Source organism: Papio anubis, chromosome 9, assembly GCF_008728515.1.
Source record: "Papio anubis isolate 15944 chromosome 9, Panubis1.0, whole genome shotgun sequence".
Classification (NCBI taxonomy): Eukaryota; Metazoa; Chordata; class Mammalia; order Primates; family Cercopithecidae; genus Papio; species Papio anubis.
In genome coordinates, this window is record NC_044984.1 from 39,478,655 (window position 1) to 39,506,475 (window position 27,821).

Sequence of the window (27,821 nt, forward strand, 5' to 3'; positions counted from 1 at the left end):
GAATTGGCAGCCAGCACCAGGGAAAGGCCATTTCCTGAGGGTCCACATGTGTCTCACTAAAGGGTTAACTGAATGCAGATGCCAGGGAGAAGCAACTTCCCTGGCATGTACATTAAGAGACAAAATGAAACCCACAGCAAATATCATACTGAATGGGCAAAAGCTGGAAGCATTTCCTTTGAAAACTGGCACAAGACAGGGATGCCCTCTCTCACCACTCCTATTCAACATAGTATTGGAAGTTCTGGCCAGGGCAATCAGGCAAGAGAAAGAAATAAAGGGTATTCAATTAGGAAAAGAGGAAGTCAAATTGTCCCTGTTTGCAGATGACATGATTGTATATTTAGAAAACCCCATCGTCTCAGCCCAAAATCTCCTTCAGCTGATAAGCAACTTCAGCAAACTCGCAGGATACAAAATCAATGTAGAAAAGTCACTAGCATTCTTATACAACAATAACAGACAAACAGAGAGCCAAATCATGAGTGAACTCCCATTCACAATAGCTTCAAGGAGAATAAAGTACCTAGGAATCCAGCTTACAAGGGATGTGAAGGAACCTCTTCAAGGAGAACTAAAAACCACTGCTCAATGAAATGAAAGAGGACACAAACAAATGGAAGAGCATTCCATGCTCATGGACAGGAAGAATCAATATTGTGAAAATGGCCATACTGCCCAAGGTAATTTATAGATTCAATGCCATCCCTATTAAGTTACTGTGTGACTTTCTTCACAGAGGTGGAAAAACTACTTTAAAGTTCATATGGAACCAAAAAGAGCCCACATTGCCAAGAGAGTCTAAGCCAAAAAAACAAAGCTGGAGCATCATATACCTGACTTCAAACTATACTACAAGGCTACAGTAACGAAGCAGCATGATACCGTTACCACAACAGAGATATAGACCAATGGAACAGAACAGAGCCCTCAGGAATAACACCACACATCTACAACCAACTGATCTTTGACCAGACCTGATAAAAACAGAAATGGGAAAGGATTCCCTATTTAATAAATGGTGCTGGGGAAAACTGGCTTGCCATATGTAGAAAGCTGAGAACAGGATCCCTTCCCTTACATCTTATACAAGAAGAAGTGAATTCAAGATGGATTAGAAACTGGAAATGTTAGACCCTAAAACAATAAAACCCTAGAAAGAAACCCTAGAGCAATACCATTCAAGGACACAGGCATGGGCAAAGGACTTCATGTCTAAAAAACACCAAAAACAGCGGCAACAAAAGCCAAAATTGACAAATGGGATCTAATTAAACTAAAGAGCTTCTGCACAACAAAGAAACTACCATCAGGTGACAGGCAGCCTACAGAATGGGAGAAAATTTTTGAGAAATCTACTCATCTGACAATGAGTAATATCCAGAACCTACAAAGAACTCAAACAAATTTACAGAAAAACAAGCAACCCATCAAAAAGTGGGCCAAAGGGATGAAGACAGACACTTCTCAAAGAGAGACATTTATGCAGCCAACAGACACAGGAAAAATGCTCTACATCATCACTGGCCATCAGAGAAATGCAAATCAAACCACAATGAGATACCATCACACCAGTTAAACGTGATTATTAAAATGTCAGGAAACAACAGGTGCTGGAAGGGATGTGGAGAAATAGGAACACTTTTACACTGTTGGTGGGATTGTAAACTGGATTCAATCATTGTGGAGAAGACGAGGTGTGGCAATTCCTCAAGGATATGGGGAACTAGAAATACCATTTGACGGCAATCCCATTACTGGGTATATACAGATTATAAATCATGATGCTATAAAGATACATGCACGCGTATGTTTGTGCATATTCACAATAAAGACTTGGAACAATCCAAATGTCCATCAATGACAGACTGGATTAAAAGAAAGTAGCTTTTGTATACACCATGGAATACTATGCAGCCATAAAAAGGGGATGAGTTCCTGTCCTTTGTAGGGACATGGATGCAGCTGGAAACCATCATTTTCAGCAAACTATCACAAGAACAGAAAACCAAACACTGCATGTTCTCCCTCGCAGGTGGGAATTGAACAATGAGAACACTTGGACACAGGAGGGAACATCACAATGGGGCCTGTTGTGGGGTGGGGGAGGGGAGGGAGGGGAGGGGGAGGGAGGGAGGGAGGGGGAGGGATAGCATTAGAAGATATACCTAGTGTAAATGACAAGTTAATGGGTGCAGCCCACCAACTTATGCTTTTATATATACATATGTAACAAACCATGTTATTACATGTACTCTAGAACTTAAAGTATAATTAAAAAAAAGAGACAAAATGTCATAGTATGACTTTCCAGGGGCATTGCACTGGAAAAAGGAAGAAAGCCTCAGATGAGCATGCACACAACTTCCTAAACACACTGTGCATGCTCACTGCCCAAGCACAAGGAGGGCACTGCACAAGTGCAAGGAGGGCACTGCACATGCAGGCAGCCCATCCTATGGGAAAGGGGTGCAACACATTGGAGGTGGGCCAGCCTATAAAGTCCTAGGATCAAGGTTAAACACAACACTTGTCCTTTGGGTCACCCATCTGGGACTCTTCTTTCAAGTGTATTTTCTTTCTTGCTGTAACACTTTTTAATAAACTTTCATTCCTGCTCTGAAATTTGCCTCAGTCTCTTTTTCTGCCTTATGCCCCTCAATCCTCAGTTGAATTCTTTCTTCTGAGAAAGCAAGCAGTGAGGTTGTTGCAGAACTGTAGGAATTCACCACCAGTAACTCGAGTATCTTCCACCAGTAACATAGTGACGTGTGACTCAGATATTCGCCACTGGTAACAATTCCATCTTTATTTCTAGAGATGTTTCATGCTTTTTCCATTAGTCAAGGCCAGTTCCAAGAAGAGATTACCAGTAAAACTCAAGAAGATCTACCCAATTTAATGAATGCTTATGTGAGTGAACCAAAAAGCCATTAGTCCACATAAGTAATCAAGAAACTTTGTTATGAATAAACAAAATAGGTTACTTTTGCAGATATCCTGAAGAATGGGCCTCAAGCATCTTGGCTCATGTTTTCCCTTCCATTCCCTTCCCTTTTCCATTTCTTTTCCTCTTTTCCCTTCCATTTTTTTCTCTTCTCTATTTCCCTCTCTCTGTTCTCCCTTCCCTTCTTCTTCCCCCTTCCTTTCCTTTATCTCTTCTCTCTCCCTCCTGCTCCTCTTCCTCTCTCTCTCTCTCTCTCTCTCTCTCTTCCCTTGTGATACCCAGTATTTTTTCTATAGGAACAGGAAAGGATGTAAAGAGAGAAATTATGAAGCATTAATTAGAAAAACTAATAACACCTTCACTGGAAGGAAAATTATATTAATGAGTTTAGAAGAGCAAAAACAAATGCATCATTTGTGCAAATGGTGCAACTGAGTCATTTCCACAATTTTGGAATAGAGTCAGAGGCCCAGAAAATGGTGATTCATATTTATTCCACTAACTTCTGATTTAGGGTCATTATTATATGATCTGTAGTGTAAAAATTTCTCTTGGAATTGAAGCCGATTAACTTAAATAACCTATAAAGACAGCAGTTTAAATACTGAACATAATGTATTGAATAGTGTGTTTCTACATAAAATATGAATCACTTCCCTTTATTTTTGTATGGCTGCAAATTAGACAAACAGTGAATAGTATAAGAGTTACAATAAAAAGGTTCATATTCTAGCCCCCTTTGCTTCTCACTATATGTTTAACTATGGATAAAGCAATCTCTCTGAGCCTTGGTTTCTTCATTTGTGAAACTTAGGGGATTTAACCTGATTATCTTTAATAATTCTTCCATCTCCAAAATTTTATGAACATGAGGAAAATCTAACTCAAATCATCTGAAACTGAAAGAAAAAAATACGCAATTTGACCAACTTGCATATGTAATATGTATGCCAGAGCTACTAGGTTAAAAAAATAAAGCAGGAAAGGGCTTCCTTATTGATCAAAGCTCTTCATTATTAAGTAATGTGTATTGCTCTTGGAATCTTCTTTAAATTAGAATGTCTATGATTAATTTCCACATGGGATAAGCAACTTTGAGAGTCTTCTGGAAGTATCTGTTGTTCTGTTAGCAAGGGGCTCATTAACAGGAAAGAGGGGCAGGGATACAGAAGCAAAACAAACATGGAATTCCAAGAGCTTGGTCACAAACATCAGGGACCGGCTCTGCAGTGATGGCTTGACATTCATTCTGGAAAGTCTTCTACTACAAGTATGTGGGTGTCTATTACTAAAATTTAGAAAAAAATAAATCTCAATCTTTTATAAGATAAATAAAGTGGAAGGCGTGGCGGTGGCTCACGCTGCATCCCAGCACTTTGGAAGGCGGCCGGGCGGATCCCTGGGTCAGGGAATCCCGAGACCATGCTTGAGGCCCAGTGGGCGAGGCGCCTGTAGTCCCAACTACTGGGGAGAGCTGAGGCGAGGAGAATGGCGTGAACCCGGGAGGGGCCCGAGGAGGCTTACCCAGTGTGAGCGAGATTAGCCCTGCACTCCAGCCTGGGCGACAGGCCGAGACTCGATCTCAAAAAAGATAAATAAAGTCCTACTCTGATCTAATGGGAGCTCTCAAAAAGGAACAGGCTAGAAGCCTTTGGCCACAAGGCAAAGTCCCATTAGGGGAGTAATTTCTTTAAGACTTTTGTACAGACCCTAATATCAAAGTGTGGGGGAACCAATCTCAGGACATAAAATGTAAACATGTATTTCCTTTACAGAAATCTGGAATATGTGTTAGTCCTCTATGACCTAACATTAAAAAAAGTTTTGGCAATATTCACCTGACTCTGGACTAAAAATAAAATCGACTTATATTCTCTCTAAAAAAAAATCCAAGTTTTGTGTTCATAGACCTAGTCATAATAGAGTGGAAATTTAAGGGCAAGAAAGTTTCTCCTCTTTAAGTGACAGCATAGAAATAGTGGTGTTAGTTGAAAATGCTAGTGCCTCATTAAAGAAATACATTTTATCATCTGCCAGATCCTGAGCTTTGTGGCTTTTGTTCCTTAGGCACAAAAAAATCACAGTCTGAATAGCATTTCTTAAAATGATTTTCTACTCCCTTCACATTCCTACAAAGGAATAGTTCATTTATATCATTAGATACTTGGAAATGGTAAGGGAAAATTCCTCCCAAGTAGTCAAAAACAAACATTAATTTGTAGGATTTTATTTGGAAGGAAAGTGCACTGGGAGAGGTGAAACCAAAGGCAGAAGATTCTCTGTAAATATATGAAACCTAACCTATTCCTTGGATTTATATCCAATAGACTCAGAACGGAAATGAATCTCTTAAAAATATCCTGCCCTGCAGAAACACTCCTTACTCAACAGTAGGCCAAACTATGTCCCATGTCCTTTCACTTAAAACTTCTAACACTACTTTAAGAATATAAGAAAAACAAAAAGAATCATTAGGAAATATAAAAATGCACAAAGCTTTTCAAGTCTATAATATCCAAGAATCAGTGGACTCCCCTGAAATTGCTAGCACTAATTTTTAATAAGCACACCTTGAAATATATGCATTCTAAGATGCAGTGGTTTTATCTTAGTTTCTTGTTAAAGATTAAGTGGAAATTCAGATTTATTGGTATTATCAGTAGTATAGTAAATGATATTTTCCATTTATTTATTATAAGTTGTTCTTTTATATTCTTTTTATGCTGAAAAGCATCTCTGTGGTCCTACTTCAAGACACTCTTCCACTCAATGTACTTAAATTTTGTCTAAAAAATGGAGAATTGTTTCCATAATTTGGAAATGTTTAGGATGAACTGATAAAAAAGATAGGAATTTGTAAATCCATCAGCATTTTTATATTAAATATCTTCTACCTTCAGGATATCTTCAGTTATTTTCCATAAATTGGGAAGTCACTTCTCATTATTTTTGAATGGCATCATTTTGTTTTTATAAATACTACATTTGAATTTAGAGGAAGATCCTTCCCTGTGATAAGGTTATCAATTAGCAGACAGTATGGACACTATAATGAAGACTTAGCAGCGGACAACTGAATAAAAGACAAAATGATACTTCTATTATAGATTCATATTTTCACTAGGGAGGATTATGGAGTCTCCCTGAAAACATCTAGGTTTTGTTTATACCTGCATCTGATAAAGATCATAAAATTGGAGGTAGAGAAATAGGTGACAAGAATAACATTTTTGGGTGCTCTCCAGTTTTATGGTTCTACCTGTCTTTCTAAAATATGTTATTTTGTTTCTTCTATTTAAAAATATAGAGATGGAAAGAAATGTTCTGTTTCACACCAACATTTCCTCAAATCCTATAGTATTCAAGCTACTCTTCTAGCACCATGTTTTGTTTTGTTTTTGCATATTCTACAGGTAGAAAGCTATAGAATAAAAGGAATACACTGTATTACCTCAAGCCAGGACCAACTTCAGACACTACTAACACAATATCCCTAACAAGACTTTGGATGATACTGAATGAGTGGTATTTCATACAATAAAAAATATAGAAAACTTATTTGATGTAGTTCTCAATTGTATTTCTCAGACGTGTGAAGAAACTCAATTATCCTTAATAGTCCCATATCCTAGAACTCTAAAAATCTCTAAACTCTAAAAATGTGGAAAAAAATCACATTATTTATGCTATTATTTTTCTATTCAAAAATCTATCATCATATATCCTTTAGGGCTTGTTTCTCAGATTGACCATAGTATTTCACACAAGTTTTGAGCATAAATACTAAGTATAAATGTAGCATATACTGATTTTCTAGGGCTTTTATCTTCCAAATTGGAGTATATGTTTATCCAGAGCAAGCAGGTGGTTTTGTTTTCTTTAGAATAGATAAAGAAATAACTGCCAAATCAAGATATGATTTTGCTTATTTTTTGTTGTATTTATGGTACACTTATCAAAAAAAATGAGAGTCAAAGAAATTTTTAAAAGTAAACTTAAGATATAAAAAGATTTTATTTCACGAATAGCCACCATTTACCTGTACATGAATAATCATCAATTCTGATGTATCCAGTTTTGCAGATGCACATAAAAGAACCCGGGGTGTTGACACACATAGTATTTTCACGACAGTAATGGCGCCCTTCAGCACACTCATCGATGTCTGCGAAGAAAAACAGGACAAAGAGGTCAACAGTGGGTAATATTCCGGAGCTCCTATATTATTTTCTTTGGTAGGGAGAGGGAAATATTTACTAAATGAATAGCATTTCAAAAAAGCATTCATGATATCTCCTTTGCTAGGAGTGTTTAATGTTCCAATGACAAAAATTAAGAGTTTTTTTTTTCCAACAGCTCTTCTTGGAGTTATGAAGAAGTCTGTCTGTTTTAACTTGCATCATCTAAATATCTTTTGAAATTTTCAGCACATTCATCTGCCTATGCTTGATAAAATGAATCAGAATGCAAAGATTGGGCTGCCTTAGTGTCTAGCAATCTTCAATCACAGAGCCTGCCACATATTATTGTTTGATTCACCAGCTATTTGGTACAGTAGAGCAGACCCTGAAAGAGGTAAATAAAGTGTTCGATATAAACCAGAATTGTAACAATTTCACTTAAAGACATGAAGTCAATTGCATGAGCTTATTAGAGATAAAAGTAGACATACAGCTATCCCAATAAGTATACAAACACAGATAAAGTTACAATAGAGACCTGATATAGATGAGAAGTTACAAAATAGTAAAATCAGATATTATATTGAAGATCTTACATGGTAATTCACACACCAAGTTATGAGTATGTATAACGACTTCTGGATGCTAACCCGTAAGAAGCACTGCTACTAATTGTGAAGAATGTGAATTTTCACAATGAAACTGTCTTCATTTAACAGCATCTCTCTGTATAGAATACAAATCATTTTACAAGTATTTAAGGGCCTTAATGCATTGGTCAGACAAGGAATTTCCCATCCAGAAGTCTGCATTCTCAAATCCTTCTGATGATTCCACAAAGTAGCACTGAATTCATTTATACTGTTAACAGAAATGGATCAACTATAAGAGATAGATAGGTGACACACCACTACAGGGGCCATGTCATTTGTGTAAGCCCAACTATGTTCCCAGTCCTGAGAATGTCAAAAGAAATAATTGGCAGAATCTAGGAATCTATATTTTAGAACTGTAGGGTTCTTATCATTCATCTGAGTTAACTATTTATTTTACAGAGGGAAAAACCTGAGTCCTAGAGAAATTCAATTTTCTATTCAATTCCATGGACAACATAATAAATTCTAAACTTCTTATCTGAACCTACAAAACGTTTCCTGGTTTGGTCTTTACTTTTCCAATTTCACATCTGATGATCTCACTCCCTTCTCCCCTCTCAGTGTTCTGGCCACATAGTTTCTAACCTACCTGCTCTTTCTTATCTGTCGTCCTTTATATATGCTGTTCTCTCTACTTATAACTGCTACTCCTTCTCTCCCTGACACCATCCCAGTGGATCTTGTTTACTGGTAGATTCATCCTTCAAGAATCTATTTAAATGTCCTTCCTACAAAAACTTCCCTAATGAACTAAAATACTCCCAATGCAGTGCTCCCTCAGGACTTTGTAAATGTTTCCATTATAGATGCATCAATTGTATTTTTATTAATTTTTATGAGTTTCTTTCTCCTGAACAAACCACATATTCCTCAAGGGTATAAATTATCTATTAGTGTTTCTTAACTTTGCCCATCATATTCATCTGGGATGTTAAAAACGAAAACAAAAAAAGACTGGTTCTTGGGCCAACTTCCAAAACCCCACTCCAAGTTCTAATTTAATTGTTCATGGTGGAACACATGCAATGATTTTTTAAAAAAATCTTCTCCATGATGAGTGTAATACAGGGGTCAGAAAAAAAAAACCTCAGTAAAGGGACAGATAGTAAATTTTCTAGACTTTGGAAGTCATGGGCAACACATAAATTTAATGAACTTGGCAGTGTTGGAATAAAAGTTCATTGACAAAAATTGATGGTGAGCCAGCCATATTTGGCTCACAGGTCTAAAGTTGATGACTTCTGACCTAATGCATAGCCAAGGTTAGCAATCACCACTGAGCAGGGTGAGGATTCAAAATACTTACTAGAGGAGCCTGGTACTCATCTCTTTGACAGACAAGGATCATAACAGTGAGTAGATAGCCACATGTCAAATTGAGTTTCTAACAGATAACTCTGAAATTCAGCAGGGAAGTGTCAGAGAACCTTTCAGGCATGGGAGAGAGAAGTGAAGCAGTTGGCCCAGGCAAGATCAGCTCAAAGCCAGGAGGAACTATCTATTGTGGGGAAAAGGTAAGTGAAAGATCTGCAGGGGTCCACATTCCTATCACAGTCTCATATAATCCTAGCCACAAAAGACACCCTGTGCCCTCACAGGCCCTGAGCCTAGTATAGAAAGTTGCCTAGAATACGTAGGATGGCATTGTTCCATGTAGGGACCTATAAACCCCCCTGAGACCCAAGCAACTACAGCAATGGTGCCATTTTGAGAGTCTATCTCTCAAAAGATGATATCCTACCCTGGGGCCCAAAAACCCCTGCTTTTCTACATCCCTGGAGCACCACTGGCACCCCTTCATGTCCATCCAGAGGGCTATGCTGCCATAATACCAACTGGACCCAGCAACGCAACCAGGTCCCCAGCACTTTAGTCCACACAATGTCCTATACACTGGGGAATAGATGATACAGCACACTAAGGAAGCTGCCCCTGGGACAAAGGAAGCCAAAGCCTACCCTCCCCAGAAACTGAGAGCTGACTGCCCAGGGTCACTGCTAATGACAACAATCCTACCCTCTCCAGCAGCAGGGCTACCATGTACCTGTACTTGCCTTCAGGAGACCTCAAGACTGGCCATGTGCCCTCCTGGGGGCTGAGGATAGGCTTGTCCCACCCACTGCCCCTGCCATTAGCACCCAAATGCTTTATCCAGGGACCTGAGGATTGACCCATCCTACCCAGCACAGCCAGGGCCTAGGTGCACCATCATGGTGCTTGAGAGACCTGTCTTGCCTCCTGCCACCAATGCTGGTGCCCACGTGCACTATCACGAATCTGGAGATCATCCCACACTGCCCACTTGTGCTGGCCAGGAGCCTGGGTATGGGCTCGCCATGCCTGCTGCCACTGGAACATATACACACTATCCAGGGGCATTAAGGAGAGGCCTACCCTACCCACCATCAGTACTCACATGTACCTCTTAGGGAACCCAGAAACCAGCATGCCCAACCCACTGCCATCACCGTTAGTGCATGGGCATGTGGTTCAGAGACCTGAGGGTTGGAAAACTGCCACTAGTGCCACCATCCATGTCAGAAATGCTGTCTGAGTGATCAAGGACCCACTCAGTTGGCCCACCACTGCAACTACCAGAACCTGAGCATACTGCCCAGAGGCCCAAGAACAGGCCCACCCATATCTGCCACTGCTGGTGCTCATGTATGCCACTGAGGGCCCAAGGACTAGCCACACCCAGCCCACCAATGCACCACTGGTACCCAGGGACCAGCACACCTAGAATTCCCATTCCCAGCAAAGCATCACCAAAACCTCCACTAACAATCACAGCTTAAGTCACTGAGGAACTCATAGGCACCAATGACACTAATTATAGCATGATAAATCATACAGAGACTACAATATTGTGCCTACCCAGAATCAAATCAACAGCATCTTACTAAACCGATAATACAGACATATCTATAGAAAAAAGTCTTTCCCCACTAAAGCCAGCCCATAAAATTGGAAGGAGAGACTATTTCACCACATGCACAGACATCAACATAAAGACACAAGAAACACGAAAAAACAAAGAAACATGACATCTCCAAAGGAACATCATAATTATCAAGTAACAGATCCCAACATAAAGAAAATCTATAAAATGTCTAAAAAGGAATTCAAAAGAATGACATTAGAGAAACTCAGTGAAATACAAGAGAACACAGATAAACAACACAAAGAAATCAGGGAAACAAGTCATCATCTGAATAAGAAATTCAACAGAGATAGACGCCATAAAAAGAAAAAACCAGAAATCCTAGATGGGAATAATTGAATGAATAAAATAAAAACTATAATAGCTTCAACAACAGACTAGATCAAGGAGAAGAAGAAAGAATTTCTGAACTTAAAGACAGGGCTTTTGAAATAACTCAGACCAAAATCAAAAGAAATAAAACAGAATAAAAAGAATAAAATGAAATAAAGAAAGCCTAGGTGGCATACAGGAAACTATACAGTAACTAAAATTTGAATTTTGGGAGTTCCAGAAGGAGAAGAGATGAACAAATGCATCAAAAACTTATTTAACAAAACAACAGCTGAAAGATTCCCAACTCTTGCAAGTTATAAACATCCAGGCACATGAAGCTCAAATATTCCCAAATAGCTGCAATTCAACAAGGTCTTATTCAAGGCACATTGTAGTAAAACTGTCAAAAGTCAAACAGCAAGAACAAAGCATGAAGTCATATATAAGAGCATCCCTATCAGAGAGGCCTGGAGAGAATGGAGTGATGTATTCAAAGTGCTGAAAGAGAAAAACAACAACTGGCAGCCAAGAATACTTTACCCAGAAAAGCTGTTCTTTAAAAATGAAGGGGAAAGAAATTCTTTCTCAGATGAGAAAATAATGAAAGAATTAATCATCATTATACCAGCCCTACAAAAAAATGTTTAAGGTAATCCTATATCTGGAAGTGAGAGAAAGATATCTACCATCATGAAAACACATGACAGTATAAAACTCGCTGGTAAAGCAGATATACAAATGAGAAAGAGAAAGGAGTCAAATATTATCACTATTAAAAAAACCCATCAAATTGTAAACAGCAAAAGAGGAAGAGGAAAGCATATATAAGACAATCAGAAAATAATTAACAATATGACAGAAGTCCCCACCTATTAATAAAAACCTTGAAAGTAAATGGCTTAAATTCATCAATTAAAAGATATAAAACAGCTGAATGTATTAAAAAATAAGATGCAAGTACAAGAAACCAATTTCATCTATAAAGACACACATAGACTAAAAGAGAAGGGATGAAAAAAAAAATCCATCCAAATGAAAACCAAAAGTGTGAAGGATGCTTATATCAAAAATTGACTTCAAGTTAAAAAACATAAAAGGGGCAAAGTAGGTCAATATAGATGACAAAGGAATCAATTCAGTAGAAAGATATAACATTGTAATTGTATATGCACCCAACACAAGAGCACCCAGTTATATAAAGAAAATATTATTATAGCAAAAGAGAGAGACCCCAATATAATAATAGCTGTGAACTTCAACACCCTCGTTTTAGCACTGGGCAGACCATCTAGACAGAAAATCAACAAAGAAAGATCAGACTTAATCTGCTCTACATACTACATGGAGTTAACATTTACAGAAAATTTCACCCAATGGTGGCAGAATAAACATTCCTCTCGCTAACACAACGAAAGTTCTCCAGGATAGAACACAAGTTAGGCCACAAAACAGGTCTCAAAAATTTTCAAAAATTGAAACCATATCAAGTATCTTCTCAGAACACAATGGAATAAAACTAGAAATCAATAACAACAGAAATTCTGGAAATTGTACAAATACAGGGAAATTAAGCAACATGTTTCTGAGCAACCACTGGGCCAATATAGAAATTATGAAGAAAATAAAAAGCTTTCTTTAAACAAATGAAAATGAAAGCACAACACAGCAAAACCTATGGGATACTGTAAAAACAGTGCTAAGAGGGAAATTTATAGTAGTAAATGCCTACATCAAAAAGTAGAAATATTTCAAATAAACAATATAGCAATGCACCTCAAGGAACTGGAAAAGTGAGAACAAACCAAACACAAATTAGTAGAAGAAAAGAAATGACAAAGATCGGAGCAGAAACAAAACAGACTATTAGACAATACAAAGAATTAACAAAATGAAATGTAGGCTTTTTGAAAAGATAAAATAAATTGTTATATAGAATAACAAAGAATAAAAGAGAGAAGACCAAATAAGCAAAAACGGGGACCATGTAACTGATACCACAGAAATACAAAGGATCACAAAAGACTACTATTAATGGCTGCATGTTAATACATTTAAAAACTTAGAGGAAATGGATAAATTCCTGGACACATACAACCTACCAAGACTGAACCAGAAAGAAATAAAAAACCTGAACAGATCAATAGCAAGTAACAAGACTGGATCAGGAATAAAAAGTCTCCCAACAAAGAAAAGCCAAAGACCAAATGACTTTATTGCTCAATTATACCTAGCCCTTCTGAAAGCTGTAGCAGGAGTCCTCTGGGCTTAAGCTTGTGAGCTAGAGAGGGTCCCATCAACAAGTCCATGTGTACAAAGACATGAACAATTTACCTGTGTGGATGAAAGAGCCAATTATAAGAAACAATTCAGTGGAAACACCCTGGTTATCAGAGAGAGGAATTACTTTGATCACACTGTTGCATTTCCTCAAACAAGAGTGGTTCCTGGTAAGAGATGATAGTTCCAGGTACAGATAGGAAAGCAGCTTCAGTGTCTAGAGCAGGACAGTGAGTTCCAGCTGGAGCAAACGTTAATTACATCAGGCACCACAACTCCCTCCAAAGACAAAACAATATCCCATAGAACAGGGGTCCCCAACCCCGGGATGGCCAAACAGTAGTAGTCCCTGATCTGCTAGGAAGTGGGTCACGCAGCAGGAAGTGAGCGGCAGGTGACCATTACTGCCTGAGCTCCTTCTCCTATCAGATTAGAGGTGGCATTAAATTCTCATAGGAGTGCAACCCCTATTGTGAACTGTGCATGAGAGGGATCTAGGTTGTGTGCTCCTTATAAGAATCTGACTAATGCCTGATGATCTGAGGCATAACAGTTTCAACCCAAAATCATTCTCAGAGCCCCCGCCCCTGGTTCCGTGGAAAAATTGTCTTCCATGAAACCAGTCCCTGGAGGCAAAAAGGTTGGGGACTACTACCATAGAAGTAGCCTACCCCAGCAGGAGTAGCTACCAAACCTGGTTAATTGAGCTCATAAGTATGTGTGAAACACCTCAGATCTCTCCCAAGAATACTTAAGAGATGGGAACTTTGATGGTACTAAAGTTCTGTGAGAGGAGATGGAGAAAAGAGCCAGTGAATTAGGATTATTTCTGTTAATGTGACCCTATTTACAGCCACAATGGTGGAAAATTTGATTTATAAACAAAAATGGAGATAATTGTGCAAGAGTAAATAGGCCTTCTAAAAACTGTCTCTCACTGTTCAGTGTTGGGTCTACATCCCAGAGGTTTAGGAGACAGTGACTTGTCCAATCTTCTATTATAGATGTTTCCCTTTTAAGCTATCATAGAGTCAGAGAAAACTCCATGTAGGATCATAAAGCAAAAACAAAAAGACTATTGAATATGAAACCTTTTAGGAACTCAATGATTTGGATCTCATAGACATATACGATTCATGACCAAGAGATCTAAAGTATCAGCCTATTAATTGGAGTGTTGTGAGACAGAGCGAAGTAAAAATAGCAAAAAATACCACCATAACACTGTAGATCTAATTGTCACTTGCTGTTTTTTGATTTCTCACACCCTGTCTTCAGAGGAAGAACTCCCCGAAGAGTTGCATTTATGTACTGAAATTGCAAAGTTACATAAATGTCATTTCCATTTACATGTACAGATATTCACAGGCATAAAAATGGCATGACTAAAAGGTAATCTGGTGGAAAATCACGTCAAATTTAGTTCAGGGTGTATTTTAGTTCCAAATCCCAATTCAAAAACCTAATATAAGTCAAATTCTCACAGTTCAGTTTCAATTCTCTACACATTCATTGAGTATATTCTATGTACAAAGGCATTTTATTGGATTTTCTGATGGCCCTATGGGGTAGAACCACAGTGACGACTGGATAGTATCGGGGTAGGATTTGACTCATTATGACTCTCTACTAACAAGAAAGAACTGCACAGGTTTTGATTAGGCTGCCAAGTAGAAATATTCTGACATGAGCTGGTTATGCTGTAGAGAATTAAAGAGTGACCCATTGGACCACATGGCCCTTCACATCCCATCCAAAATTTATTACAGAGTTAAGGGATAGACCCTGCCTTAAAAGGGCTTACAATCCAGGAAATGGGTGATGATCATCATCACTGTCATCCAGTTAGCTGCCTTCTATATTTGAAGCCAGCATTTCACAAGCAGCATTGCTTAAAGAGCAATATCTCTAATAGAGGTTCATGGTTCCTTGAAAACAAAATATTACATGGTCAAGTAAGTTTCAAGACGACTATATTACTATAGTTCTTCCTAGTTGCCTCCTAAACACTCATAATATACATAAGCTAATTATAAGCTCTGAGACACTTAAAAAAAAAAACTTCATTCATTTATTTAACAAGTATATAACGGGCATGCACTATGTTCCAAGTACTGCATTAGGTGACAAAGATAAATTCTAGCTGGAGAAAATAACATATATAAGATAACATTATAAAGTGATGCATACTATGTAACAGAAACATATACATTGTGCATTGAATAAGGAGCAACAGACTTTTTTAAAAACACAGTGCTTGTTTGTTCTGAGAACCCATTAATGCAGAACACATTTGGGAATTTATATCTGGTGATATAAATAATTTTCTGACTCTGCCCCCTCCTATCAACTTGAGAAACTGATAGTGAAATTAAAAATCCAAGATATATTTACATGAATAACAACATGAGTTCCTACATTGTAAGGGCCAAAAAACCCACACACATACACACACAAATCCTACAGGGACTGATATTCAGAGAAAGGTTAATGACTAACAGTAGAGATATCCAGGGAAAATATAATGGTGCGGCAGGGCTTGAAGCGGATTTTGAAGAAATCCACTCCACTTATAATGTAAGACCTCTTGTTATTTTGCTGCAGAAGGAGCAAAAACGAAATGTTCAGGAACAATAAGTAATCCATTTAATTAGAGTTTATTCAGGAAAATAATGAAAATACAATTATGGGAAAGGAGACATAACGTGAATGTATTTAAATGACCAACAAATATGAGGATGGCACCTTCTCTGTAGTGATATGAAGACATTAAAGCATTTGCAAGAAGCGGGTAGGGAGGAGTTATAGATACATCTTATGGGAGTCGGTAAAATGGCATAACTGAAGAGTTGGTAAGAAGTGCATTCAAGTTAAGAAGATCTTTTATTAATTAATAAAAGTCCGAGTCTTAAGTGGTTACTACATCTTAAGTAATCTACCCAGTCCTAATTTCTTCATATGATATCTTCACTGGTATCTGAAAGTCTTCTATTAAGTTTTTGTTAATATATCTGCTAGCTATGTCCATTGGAATATAAAATTCAAGAGGGTAGAGAGCTTGTCCACAACAAAGGCTGGCCCTGAATAAATGTCTATTGAATGAATCAATGAATCTTTTTATGTCTTTGCCTTTAAAAGGACAAAGGGGAAAGTGTCTTCATTCACAACGGTCTGATGTGAAGCTCAACGTGGCAGAGTGAATTCATTGTCTTCTGAGCACACTGCCTGGGCATTTACTTAGACATGGGCTTTTGTATGAATAGCAAATACAAGCCATCCTAGTGAAACAGTCTTGCATAGTAAAGGAAAAATGGGGTGGGAATAAAGAAGCCTGAACTCTGGACCTGCATTTATTACAAATCTGACAAGCATTTAGTCCCTTCAGACCTTAATTTCATCATTAAAGGATAATTTTCAAGTCACTACTAGCTGTAAAATTTTGCAATTCCAACAAAGGGAATGCGATCTATGCGGTTGCAGTGGTTTCTGATTCTCCAGGATTTTGTAAGCTATACAGTCATATTCTAGCAAATTTAAAAAGCAAAAGTAAACTGTGTTTCTTATACTTGAACAGCTCCTCTTGCCCCAGGATAATTTAAGCCGGTCTATTTTAGAAACTAGAATTTATAAATTTATAAATTCCCTTTTATCCTATTCGAAAGATGAGGCCAACTTTGTAATTATTCAGAATCATAGATCTTTAGATTTGACAGGAACTTTAGAAATCATCTAACCCCAGTAATTTACAATTGAAGAAACAGAGGCACAGAGAAGCCAGAAACAAATTAAAGAGGAGGCAGGGATGGGATCACAAAGCTTTTGTGAGCCATATTAAAGAATCTGAACTTCATCCTACGTAAAATGGGAAAGGTTTTAAGAAGTGATTAATTGAATCACATCTGGGTTTTTGGAAGATTCCTCTAGCACAGGCTTAATTAATTAATTAATTAATTTATTTATTATTATTATACTTTAAGTTCTAGGGTACATGTGCAAAACGTGCAGGTTTGTTACATATGTATACTTGTGCCATGTTGCTGTGCTGCACCCATCAACTCGTCAGCACCCATCAACTCGTCATTTACATCAGGTATAACTCCCAATGCAATCCCTCCCCCTCCCCCTTCCCCATGATAGGCCCCGGTGTGTGATGTTCCCCTTCCCGAGTCCAAGTGATCTCATTGTTCAGTTCCCACCTATGAGTGAGAACATGCGGTGTTTGGTTTTCTGTTCTTGTGATAGTTTGCTAAGAATGATGGTTTCCAGCTGCATCCATGTCCCTACAAAGGACACAGACTCATCCTTTTTTATGGCTGCATAGTATTCCATGGTGTAGATGTGCCACATTTTCTTAATCCAGTCTGTCACTGATGGACATTTGGGTTGATTCCAAGTCTTTGCTATTGTGAATAGTGCCACAATAAACATACGTGTGCATGTGTCTTTATAGCAGCATGATTTATAATCCTTTGGGTATATACCCAGTAATGGGATGGCTGGGTCATATGGTACATCTAGTTCTAGATCCTTGAGGAATCGCCATACTGTTTTCCATAATGGTTGAACTAGTTTACAATCCCACCAACAGTGTAAAAGTATTCCTATTTCTCCACATCCTCTCCAGCACCTGTTGTTTCCTGACTTTTTAATGATCGCCAAAGACGACATTCATACAGCCAACAGACACATGAAAAAATGCTCATCATCACTGGCCATCAGAGAAATGCAAATCAAAACCAAAATGAGATACCATCTCACACCAGTTAGCACAGGCTTATATAGTTAATGAGTGGCAGCCATAACAAGAGCAACATTTCTAGACCCCAGGTTTAAAATTAGTTTCTTTTGGTCTGTGGACTCATCTCCAGACTAGGCTCAGAGGCAATGAGCACTCAGGCATGATGCTCCCTTTCCTGCCACATTATACCTTGGATGTCACTGATAACTGTTTTGTTTTTTAAAGTGTCGTGTATTTCTAAAGCTACAACATTTATCTTGATTATATACTGTAAAAACATTATATTGGTATGTTAATGAACACTAATGCCTTCTTGATCAGCCAATAAAATCTTGAAGTCATGCAGCTCAACTGCAAAGACTCCATATACTGAAAAATAATACAGATCAATATGGGTTATTGCTAAGTCTTGGCTCACCAGCTGTGAAATACTGGCTGGGCAAAGTTGGCAAAGATATCAATAAAATAATTCACAAACTAGGATAAAGACTAAGTTCTAAGAAATGTAATTCTGGAAAGAGATTTGAGAGTAACATTTGGAAAGATAAGAATTTTTTTAAATATAAAATTTCTAAGTTTAAGTAGGCTGCTCAGTGAAATACCAGTAAAGAATAAATTAAAATATCATTTACAAATAAGCTAACACTGAAAGGAATTGCCAGCAATCATATGTTTTAAAGTCAGTGGCATTAATGAGTTTGTTTACCATATATTAATTTCTATGTATTAAAAACTATATTCATCTGAATGTATGATTGAAGGATAAGATTGAAACATATGATTTTCTTGACATCTCAAAATAATGGCCACAAATTTGCTTCATTCATTTTGTAATTTCATTCATTGTAAATTGTATGGTACATTCCTCAAAAAGAGTGAAAGCTCTGGCATTATATCAGCTTTCTTGCTACTCTTGATAGAATATATTATTCTTAGCTTTGGGATTCCTGAATTTAAAAAAAAAAAAAATAGAGATATGCACTAGGAAAATCTCAGACAGGTTTGAGAGTGTATCATAAATAATATCCATGGAGAAAAATGAGAGAATGTGGAATATTAAGGAGTGGGGGAACAAAGGCATGTGTAGGTTTGTCCATATAATAGTTTCTGACTTCCTACTATATCCAAGGTACTATAATAACTTAGACACCAACAGCATAGCCTGAATGAAATAGATGCAGTACCTGCCTTTGCAGAACTTAGGATCTGACAAAAGAGACAACTAGTAATTTTTAAAAATGTAATGGGAGTTTGAGAAGGACAGTGCCATCTGGAAACCAAAGTGAGGGCTCCAAACCCAGTCTTACAAACAAAGAGAAACTGACATCTAAGCATAGGACTAAAGGAGAAGTAGTTAGCCAGGTGAGATGCGATGAAAGAGCATTTCAAACAAGGAGACTACATGCGAGTGTTGGAAATTAAGAGAATTTGATATGTTTGAAGGATAACAAAGTACTCAATGCACCTAAAGAAGTACGCAGGAGCTGCGTTTGTGTGCAGGTCTTACACACTATATGAGAGTTTGACATTATCCTATAATCAATGGTAATCACTGGAGTTTTTAAAATTATTCTAAAACATGTTATATGTACACATGCTGTAAAATTTAAAAGCTGCAGTAGAGTGTATCATGAAAGTAAATCTGAGTCATAGTCACTCAGTTCTCCCACTCCTAATCCCTGAGACAACCTCTGGTATCAATTTCTTCCACAATTTCCAGACATATTCTATGCCTACTTAAGCACACACATAGGGGAATATGTGTTTGTGCTTTTCCTCTGAAGGGTGTTCAGCAGAGACATGAAATGTTGTTATTGCTAAACAATATCTTTGTAAATGCAGGGTAGAGGATAAATTAGAGAAGAGTAAAACTGGAAGCTAGGAGGAAGCTCACTTGATATTACACAGTTTCAGTTCTTGTGACTATGACTGCAGAAGATGAAAGGAGTGAGGCAGATTAAAAAAAAAAATACATGGGATCGAATATTGCTTGCACTCTGGGACTGACTGGATGCCTGATGATTAGCGAGGGATGCTCTCAAAGATAATATCCTTCTTTTTTAACTAAACAACTGGGTGGGTCCATAGTGTAGGGAACTGGAGGACTGCAACTGAGCTACAGAGAAGCAGTTGTAAATAGGTTGAATTTGAGGTGCTTATGACACATCCAGATAAAAATATCCAAGAGGCAGTGAGATACGTGGGTCTAGAGCTTACTCCAGAGAGAGCACTGGGCTAAAGATCAACATTTGAGAGTCATAGGCACACAGAATGTAATTAAAGCCAGGGTGTTAGCATCACATAGGTAGGGGATGTAGAATGAGGAGAAAACAATTAAAATGGAGACCTGGGGGACTTGGACATTTAAGTGGCAAGTAAAGAAAGCAGATGGAGAAAAATTGCTCAGAGAGATAGCAGCAAAACTAGAGGAGTGGTGGAGAAAGACAAATGTCAAAACGCCAGGCAGTCATCACCTTTTGAAGTCACCTATATTTGGAAAAATATTTGTTTCTTCAAGAAGGGAAACTCAAATTTTCAGTGTCCTTAGAAACTAGTGACCTAGTACTACCAAATGGGAGCACTCATGCAAAAATTCAATCCAGAAGAGAACTTTACAACTTTGCAGGTTGCAAAATTTAGCAAGCATAATAGAGAAGGCATATCCGCATTTAGCATGGTCGCCATGGCATTCACTTCTAGAATCCAGTCCTGGATGTCATCAGTGAACATTCACAACATTTATGTAAGTTGTGGTGTTGCCACCAAAAGGTAGAGGTAGTGATTTTGTATCAAGATGTAATAGGTATTTTCTTGGCTGAACATCATCTTAACCTGTCTTCCAGTCCTCCCACATACATTGTGAGCTACCTAACATCCTTCAACCTATTCCTTTTCTGCTTAAATCGTCAGAGTGAATTCCGTTGTTTGCAATTCAAAACCCCGATCAATACAGTGTAGTATCATGACGCAAGGTAAATAAGCATAGGAAGAAGGGAAAGATCGATAGAATTACTTGCTGCCTAGAAGTCAAGCAAAATACAGATGGAAAGTTGTCTGATTTAACAATACAGAAGTTATCAGTGACCTTGGTGAGAGTAGTACGGAGAGGATATGGGATGAAAAGTCTAGTTTGAAGTTGGTTAAGGAGAAAGTCTGAGATGAAGAAGTGAAGACAGTGAGAAAAAAGCATTACATTAAGAGATTCAGCTATAAAGGGGAAACGGTAATAATACAAAAACTAGACGGGATATAGAGTTAAGGGAGAGATTAAGCATAAGTAAATGCTGATGGGAAGGAGCAAACAGAGAGAACGAAATTGAAAACTGAGTTTGAAGATATAATAGATGAAGCAAATTTCCTCTGAAGACAGGAAGAGATGAGATTTAGTACCCATATGTACCTATTACTCCCAGGAGGAGAGTTTTCTATTCCACTGATACTAGGGAGAAGGAAGAAAGGGTGGAAGTAAGGCATGCTGGCTTATGAAATTGGAGCAGGAGGATGCAGAAGTTGCTGTCTGTTTCATTGGTAAAGAAGTTATCTGTCAGGAATAAGAGAACTGGTAGAGTCAAAGGCTTCAGAGAATGGTGAAGGTTTACAATGATTATTGTAGGAAATGAGCAAAAACTCTGCTGGGATGCACAGTATTGGCCTCAGTTGGAGTCAGTAAGCATGAACATGCAGCTGTGGGAATCCACCACTTGACATTTTTATAACACTTGGCTTTGTACAGTGCATGTTCATATACATTGTATGTTCATTCTCACAACCATCCTGTGACCTGGGGAGAACAGGCAATAGCCCCTTTTCACAGCCATGGAACCTTTGTGAAGCTGAGAAGTTTTCCAAAGTCTGTTACAAGTTAGTGACTGGTAAATCTAGCATAGAATCACTAATTATTAGCCACTGTCCTTCCACAATCTGGTCCCTATCTTTGCAGTTTAATCTACTAACACTCCTGGATATAAGCCTCGTGTTGTAGAAAAGTTCCAGAACATCTCTTGCCCTTTCCCTTTGCTTACTCTTCTCTGCCAATCTAAATTGGATTTACATCTCAAGGCCCAGATGAAATCTCAATTCCTACACGGTATCTTCCCTAACCTCTTTGGTCACAGGGATTCATTCTATCTGTCTCTACTTCCGCACTTTTTGTCTGTGCTTATTCATGGGCAGTTAGTAGGTATCTTGGCTGAATCCAACTTGCTTGAAATTACAGAACAGACAGGCTCATTTAAATGATTGTCTTGTCACGCTGGATTTGAAAATTCATCAAGTTGAATAGCAGTGTTCTTTCCAAGAAGGTAGATTATTATTTTTAAAATTAGAAACTAATTTAGTAAATATATATTTATTTTGCCAGAAAGCATGAATTACAGTCATAAAATTTTCCAAATTGTTACCCATCCAGAGCTGCTTGATTAACCTAAACATAACATCAGTGTTTTCATGAAAGATATGGAGCCACTCCAATTTCCAATTGCTTGCTTGTACATAAATCACTGACTGGACTGCATTGTTATTAGCTTTGATAATCTTAATCAATGTTTAATGTTGATTAGGAAGTAGGACCTTACAACAACTCAGTATACACAAACATATATGTTCTACAATTTAAGTCCCATTTCTCCACCACCTCATTTCCATTTGAAGATATGAACAATTTTTAAAAATCTATTTGGGAATACATTCTACATATTAAAGAAAAATTACCTGAAGTACATTTAACAATGTAATTAAAGCTGTTTTTGAATTTAAAGTAAAAATGAAAATTGAATGTATTATTAAAATCCTAGGGATCTATTTTTATATCATACCAATGAACAAGACACGCAATACAGAACCATTATGCCTGCTGCTTCACCAGTGCTTCACATTCATTAAAGCCAGCACCAATTTCCTGTCTCTTGTGTCAAAACACATGGGGCTCTGTTTTCTGTGGAATAATAATTGACTCAAAGAAGCTAGTTCTTTCTCCATCACATAACTCAAATATCTCCCTGTTCTCTCTCATGTTCATTTACCTTGTACCTACCTGCTTCCCCCAATTCACAGTTATTGTTGTCCCCTAAAAACTTATTCTTATTTCTATTCATTATATTAATAATGAAGCTAACATTTACTACAATGTATGTTGCTCTGACAATGTCATTTCATTGTTTTTCCCACAGCATCACGTTTTCACGACAGATCTCAAATATAATGTCAGCACTATTTAATCAAAGTTAAACTTATTTTCTTTGTGCAATTCTTATATATTTCTAGCTATAAGGTTTTCCTGTCATTAACCAGGTCCAAGCTTCCACTTCCTATCTACAAGCCTTTTTTTCAGATGTCTTTGGTGTTAGTGATAATCTTATTTTATATTGGAGTTAGTTCTTGTTTTTGAAAGCTAATGGACAGAGGAAGAGAATGTAAAAGCAATGCTAACAGTTGTGTTTCACTCCAAGCAAGCAATTGTTAATTGACTTCAGCACTTTCAACAAATATAACCAGAACATGTGACTTGGATTTCTTAAAAGAAAAGATAAAGCTGGTATTTATAATTTAATCTCTATGCATACCTGACCTTAAACTTAATGAAGTTGCAAGAAGACTTTTTATATCAATTAGATTTTTTAAAGCTGTTAATCATGTGGTGTCTTATATGTCACTTCAAATGGATTCCTTTCCAGGGAAGCAATTTATTATTTTTAATAATTTGCATTTCTCTAATGAAAAAATGATAATAAATGGCTGCATCACATAAGATACCTGCAACTAATTTGTTTAAAATGAGTTGCTTAAATCTAAGCGACAGTTTCTCTCTAATATTAGTAAACAACTTCATGCAATGTAATTATCAAGTATTTTAACCTGCTATTTATTTACAGAAAACTAACATGAATCCTCATAAATTTAAAGACTTGCCAAATAATTTTGAAAATGAGAACAAATTATACATACTCTATATTGAAGAACTGGTTAGAATATTATTCAGACCAGAAAGGAATTTGGCATAAAGCAGTTTGGTTCTGGAAATAACCCATGGTAACTTAGTTACTGAAGTAGCTACAGATTTCATTATAATTGGCTTCAAATGTAAGACAATATCATTATACAGACTCTAAGAGTCCTGTTGTCTCTAGTTTCCAGTAAATTAATAATATTTTAGTTCCAAAAATAAAATAATGTTGCATGAATTAACTGATATACTGACAGTAACAAATATATGTGAAATATATAAGCTTAATGACAAACTTTTACTGACTTATTTTTCTGGAAGACATTTTCACATTTTTAATCTTATTTAATCTCTGCTTCCTTAACAACCTCATGAGACAAATTTTTCCCATTTTAATACATGAGGAGGCTAAGGCTCTGAGAGGTTAAACGATTTGCACAAGTTCCCACAGTTAGTAAATAGCAGAGGTAAGAATTCAAGTCTTCTTGGGCAATGATCTTCCCACACATCAGCACTGCGCTTGTTTGTCACAGATAGACAGGTTTTGATTTGATCCATACAAATGCTTTATATTCATCTGTGTATTAAATCTCCAAATTTTGTCTGGCATTTTAAGAAAATAATTATAGTTGGCTGCACACATAAATCTGCAAACTGTGTATTCACATAATGACTATGTAAAATGAATGTGTCCAAAATAAGTTATTTGTTCTGATTTAATTTTCAGTATCCACACAACTGACTAGTAAAAGAGTAACAATTATAAATACTTGTTTAACATTGGCGGCTAGTAAATGTTTCCATCATACTAGGAAGAAATGCAAAGGTAAGCAATCTGTTAAGAATAGTGGGCCAAACAAAACTCAGTCATACCACAAATTCAATAATGTTACAGGCTATGGATACAAATTTTCCTGGCTGCTAATAAATCTGAGGTTACCCTTCAAAGTCTCCCCAATTACTTCTGAGACTCTGGTGTTCCTATGAGTTCAGGAATAAATCAACACTTACATACTACCACTCCCCTCTACCCTGCCCCTGGCCATCCTCTGGCCCTTTTTCATGTATTCTGAGTCTCTACCAAAGCTAGTACATATTCCTATGTCCCTATTTTTTCCCTTTGAAAGGAGATCCCATCTGCAAAGCTATTATATAAAACTCTTTAGCTACTACACAGCATCTTCAGTTCTTCAGAAGCATATTCAGACAGACTCAAAAATGAAAAAATAAAAGTTTTTATACCTAATTTTGTTTCATTCTTTAGCCCATAGGTCCTTCAGTAGCCTTGTTTCCATATTAAATGTAAGAGTTTTTACTCTTGCCCATCAACATATTATATCTCTCTCACCACAGAGTATTGAAACCAACTCACAGGTCCAGGCAGCCCTTATGTCCTCATACATAAATCGCTCTTCACCCTTGGCCTAAGCCCTCAAGAGAACCAAATAGTAATAGTAGATACTTGGGGTGGGAGTCATATTCATATACAACCATGCTCCTTTTATTTATTTAGTTTCAACCAACATTCTCAACTGAGAGCAATTTTGCTCTTCAGAGGAAATTTGATAAATGCAAACATTTTTGGTTGTCACAACTAGGAATGCAGGCAGGCACAGGTGTACTACTGGCATCTGGTGGGTAGAGATCAGAGATGCTGCTAAACATCCTACAATGCACAGAACAGCCCCACACAACAAAGAATTATCAAGTAAAAATGTCAACAGTGTGAGGTTGAGAAACCCTGGTTAAAACAAAAAACACTCTGATACACAGAAATATATGACCGGAGATCAAATAATTCATCTTTCTAGGCAGGAGCATAAAAACTAAAGACTCGAAAATAATTTTTTAAAAATCCATCCTTAGAAAGACATCAATGTAGGGGGGCGGAGCAAGATGGCCGAATAGGAACAGCTCCAGTCTCCAACTCCCAGCGCCAGCGACACAGAAGACCGGTGATTTCTGCATTTTCAACTGAGGTACTGGGTTCATCTCACTAGGGAGTGCTGGACAATCGGTGCTGGTCAGCTGCTGCAGCCCGACCAGCGAGAGCTGAAGCAGGGCGAGGCATCGCCTCACCTGGGAAGCGTAAGGGGAAAGGGAATCCCTTTTCCTAGCCAGGGGAACTGAGACACACAACACCTGGAAAATCGGGTAACTCCCACCCCAATACTGCGCTTTAAGCAAACAGGCACATTAGGAGATTATATCCCACACCTGGCCGGGAGGGTCCCACGCCCACGGAGCCTCCCTCATTGCTAGCACAGCAGTCTGCGATCTAACTGCAAGGCAGCAGCGAGGCTGGGGGAGGGGCGCCCGCCATTGCTGAGGCTTAAGTATGTAAACAAAGCCTCTGGGAAGCTCGAACTGGGTGGAGCTCACAGCAGCTCAAGGAAACCTGCCTGTCTCTGTAGACTCCACCTCTGGGGACAGGGCACAGCTAAACAACAACAACAAAAAGCAGCAGAAACCTCTGCAGATGCAAACGACTCTGTCTGACAGCTTTGAAGAGAGCAGTGGATCTCCCAACATGGAGGTTGAGATCTGAGAAGGGACAGACTGCCTACTCAAGTGGGTCCCTGACTCCTGAGTAGCCTAACTGGGAGACATACCCCACTAGGGGCAGTCTGACACCCCACACCTCACAGGGTGGAGTACACCCCTGAGAGGAAGACTCCAAAGCAAGAACCAGACAGGTACACTCGCTGTTCAGCAATATTCTATCTTCTGCAGCCTCTGATGTTGACACCCAGACAAAAAGGGTCTGGAGTGGACCTCAAGCAATCTCCAACAGACCTACAGCTGAGGGTCCTGACTGTTAGAAGGAAAACTATCAAACAGGAAGGACACCTACACCAAAACCCCATCAGTACGTCACCATCATCATCAAAGACCAGAGGCAGATAAAACCACAAAGATGGGGAAAAAGCAGGGCAGAAAAGCTGGAAATTCAAAAAATAAGAACGCATCTCCCCCGGCAAAGGAGCGCAGCTCATTGCCAGCAATGGATCAAAGCTTGACGGAGAATGACTTTGACGAGATGAGAGAAGAAGGCTTCAGTCCATCAAACTTCTCAGAGCTAAAGGAGGAATTACTTACCCAGCGCAAAGAAACTAAAAATCTTGAAAAAAAAGTGGAAGAATTGATGGCTAGAGTAATTAATGCAGAGAAGGTCATAAACGAAATGAAAGAGATGAAAACCATGACACGAGAAATACGTGACAAATGCACAAGCTTCAGTAACCAACTCGATCAACTGGAAGAAAGAGAATCAGTGATTGAGGATCAAATGAACGAAATGAAGTGAGAAGAGAAACCAAAAGAAAAAAGAAGAAAAAGAAATGAACAAAGCCTGCAAGAAGTATGGGATTATGTAAAAAGACCAAATCTACGTCTGATTGGGGTGCCTGAAAGTGAGGGGGAAAATGGAACCAAGTTGGAAAACACTCTTCAGGATATCATCCAGGAGAACTTCCCCAACCTAGTAGGGCAGGCCAACATTCAAATCCAGGAAATACAGAGAACGCCACAAAGATACTCCTCGAGAAGAGCAACTCCAAGACACATAATTGCCAGATTCACCAAAGTTGAAATGAAGGAAAAAATCTTAAGGGCAGCCAGAGAGAAAGGTCGGGTTACCCACAAAGGGAAGCCCATCAGACTAACAGCAGATCTCTCGGCAGAAACTCTACAAGCCAGAAGAGAGTGGGGGCCAATATTCAACATTCTTAAAGAAAAGAATTTTAAACCCAGAATTTCATATCCAGCCAAACTAAGTTTCATAAGTGAAGGAGAAATAAAATCCTTTACAGATAAGCAAAT

At 38.0% G+C, this 27,821-nt stretch overlaps 1 protein-coding gene across 2 annotated transcripts in view; it reads right to left on the reverse strand.

Moving 5' to 3' along the window:
• NELL2 (neural EGFL like 2) overlaps positions 1 to 27,821 on the reverse strand; it is a 368,466-nt gene that overhangs the window by 157,048 nt on the left and 183,597 nt on the right. For both annotated transcript variants that reach the window (XM_009180559.4, XM_017945819.2), the window contains one exon: positions 6,987 to 7,112. In XM_009180559.4, the coding sequence (XP_009178823.1) occupies positions 6,987 to 7,112 (126 nt within the window). The remainder of the gene's footprint in view (positions 1 to 6,986; positions 7,113 to 27,821) is intronic.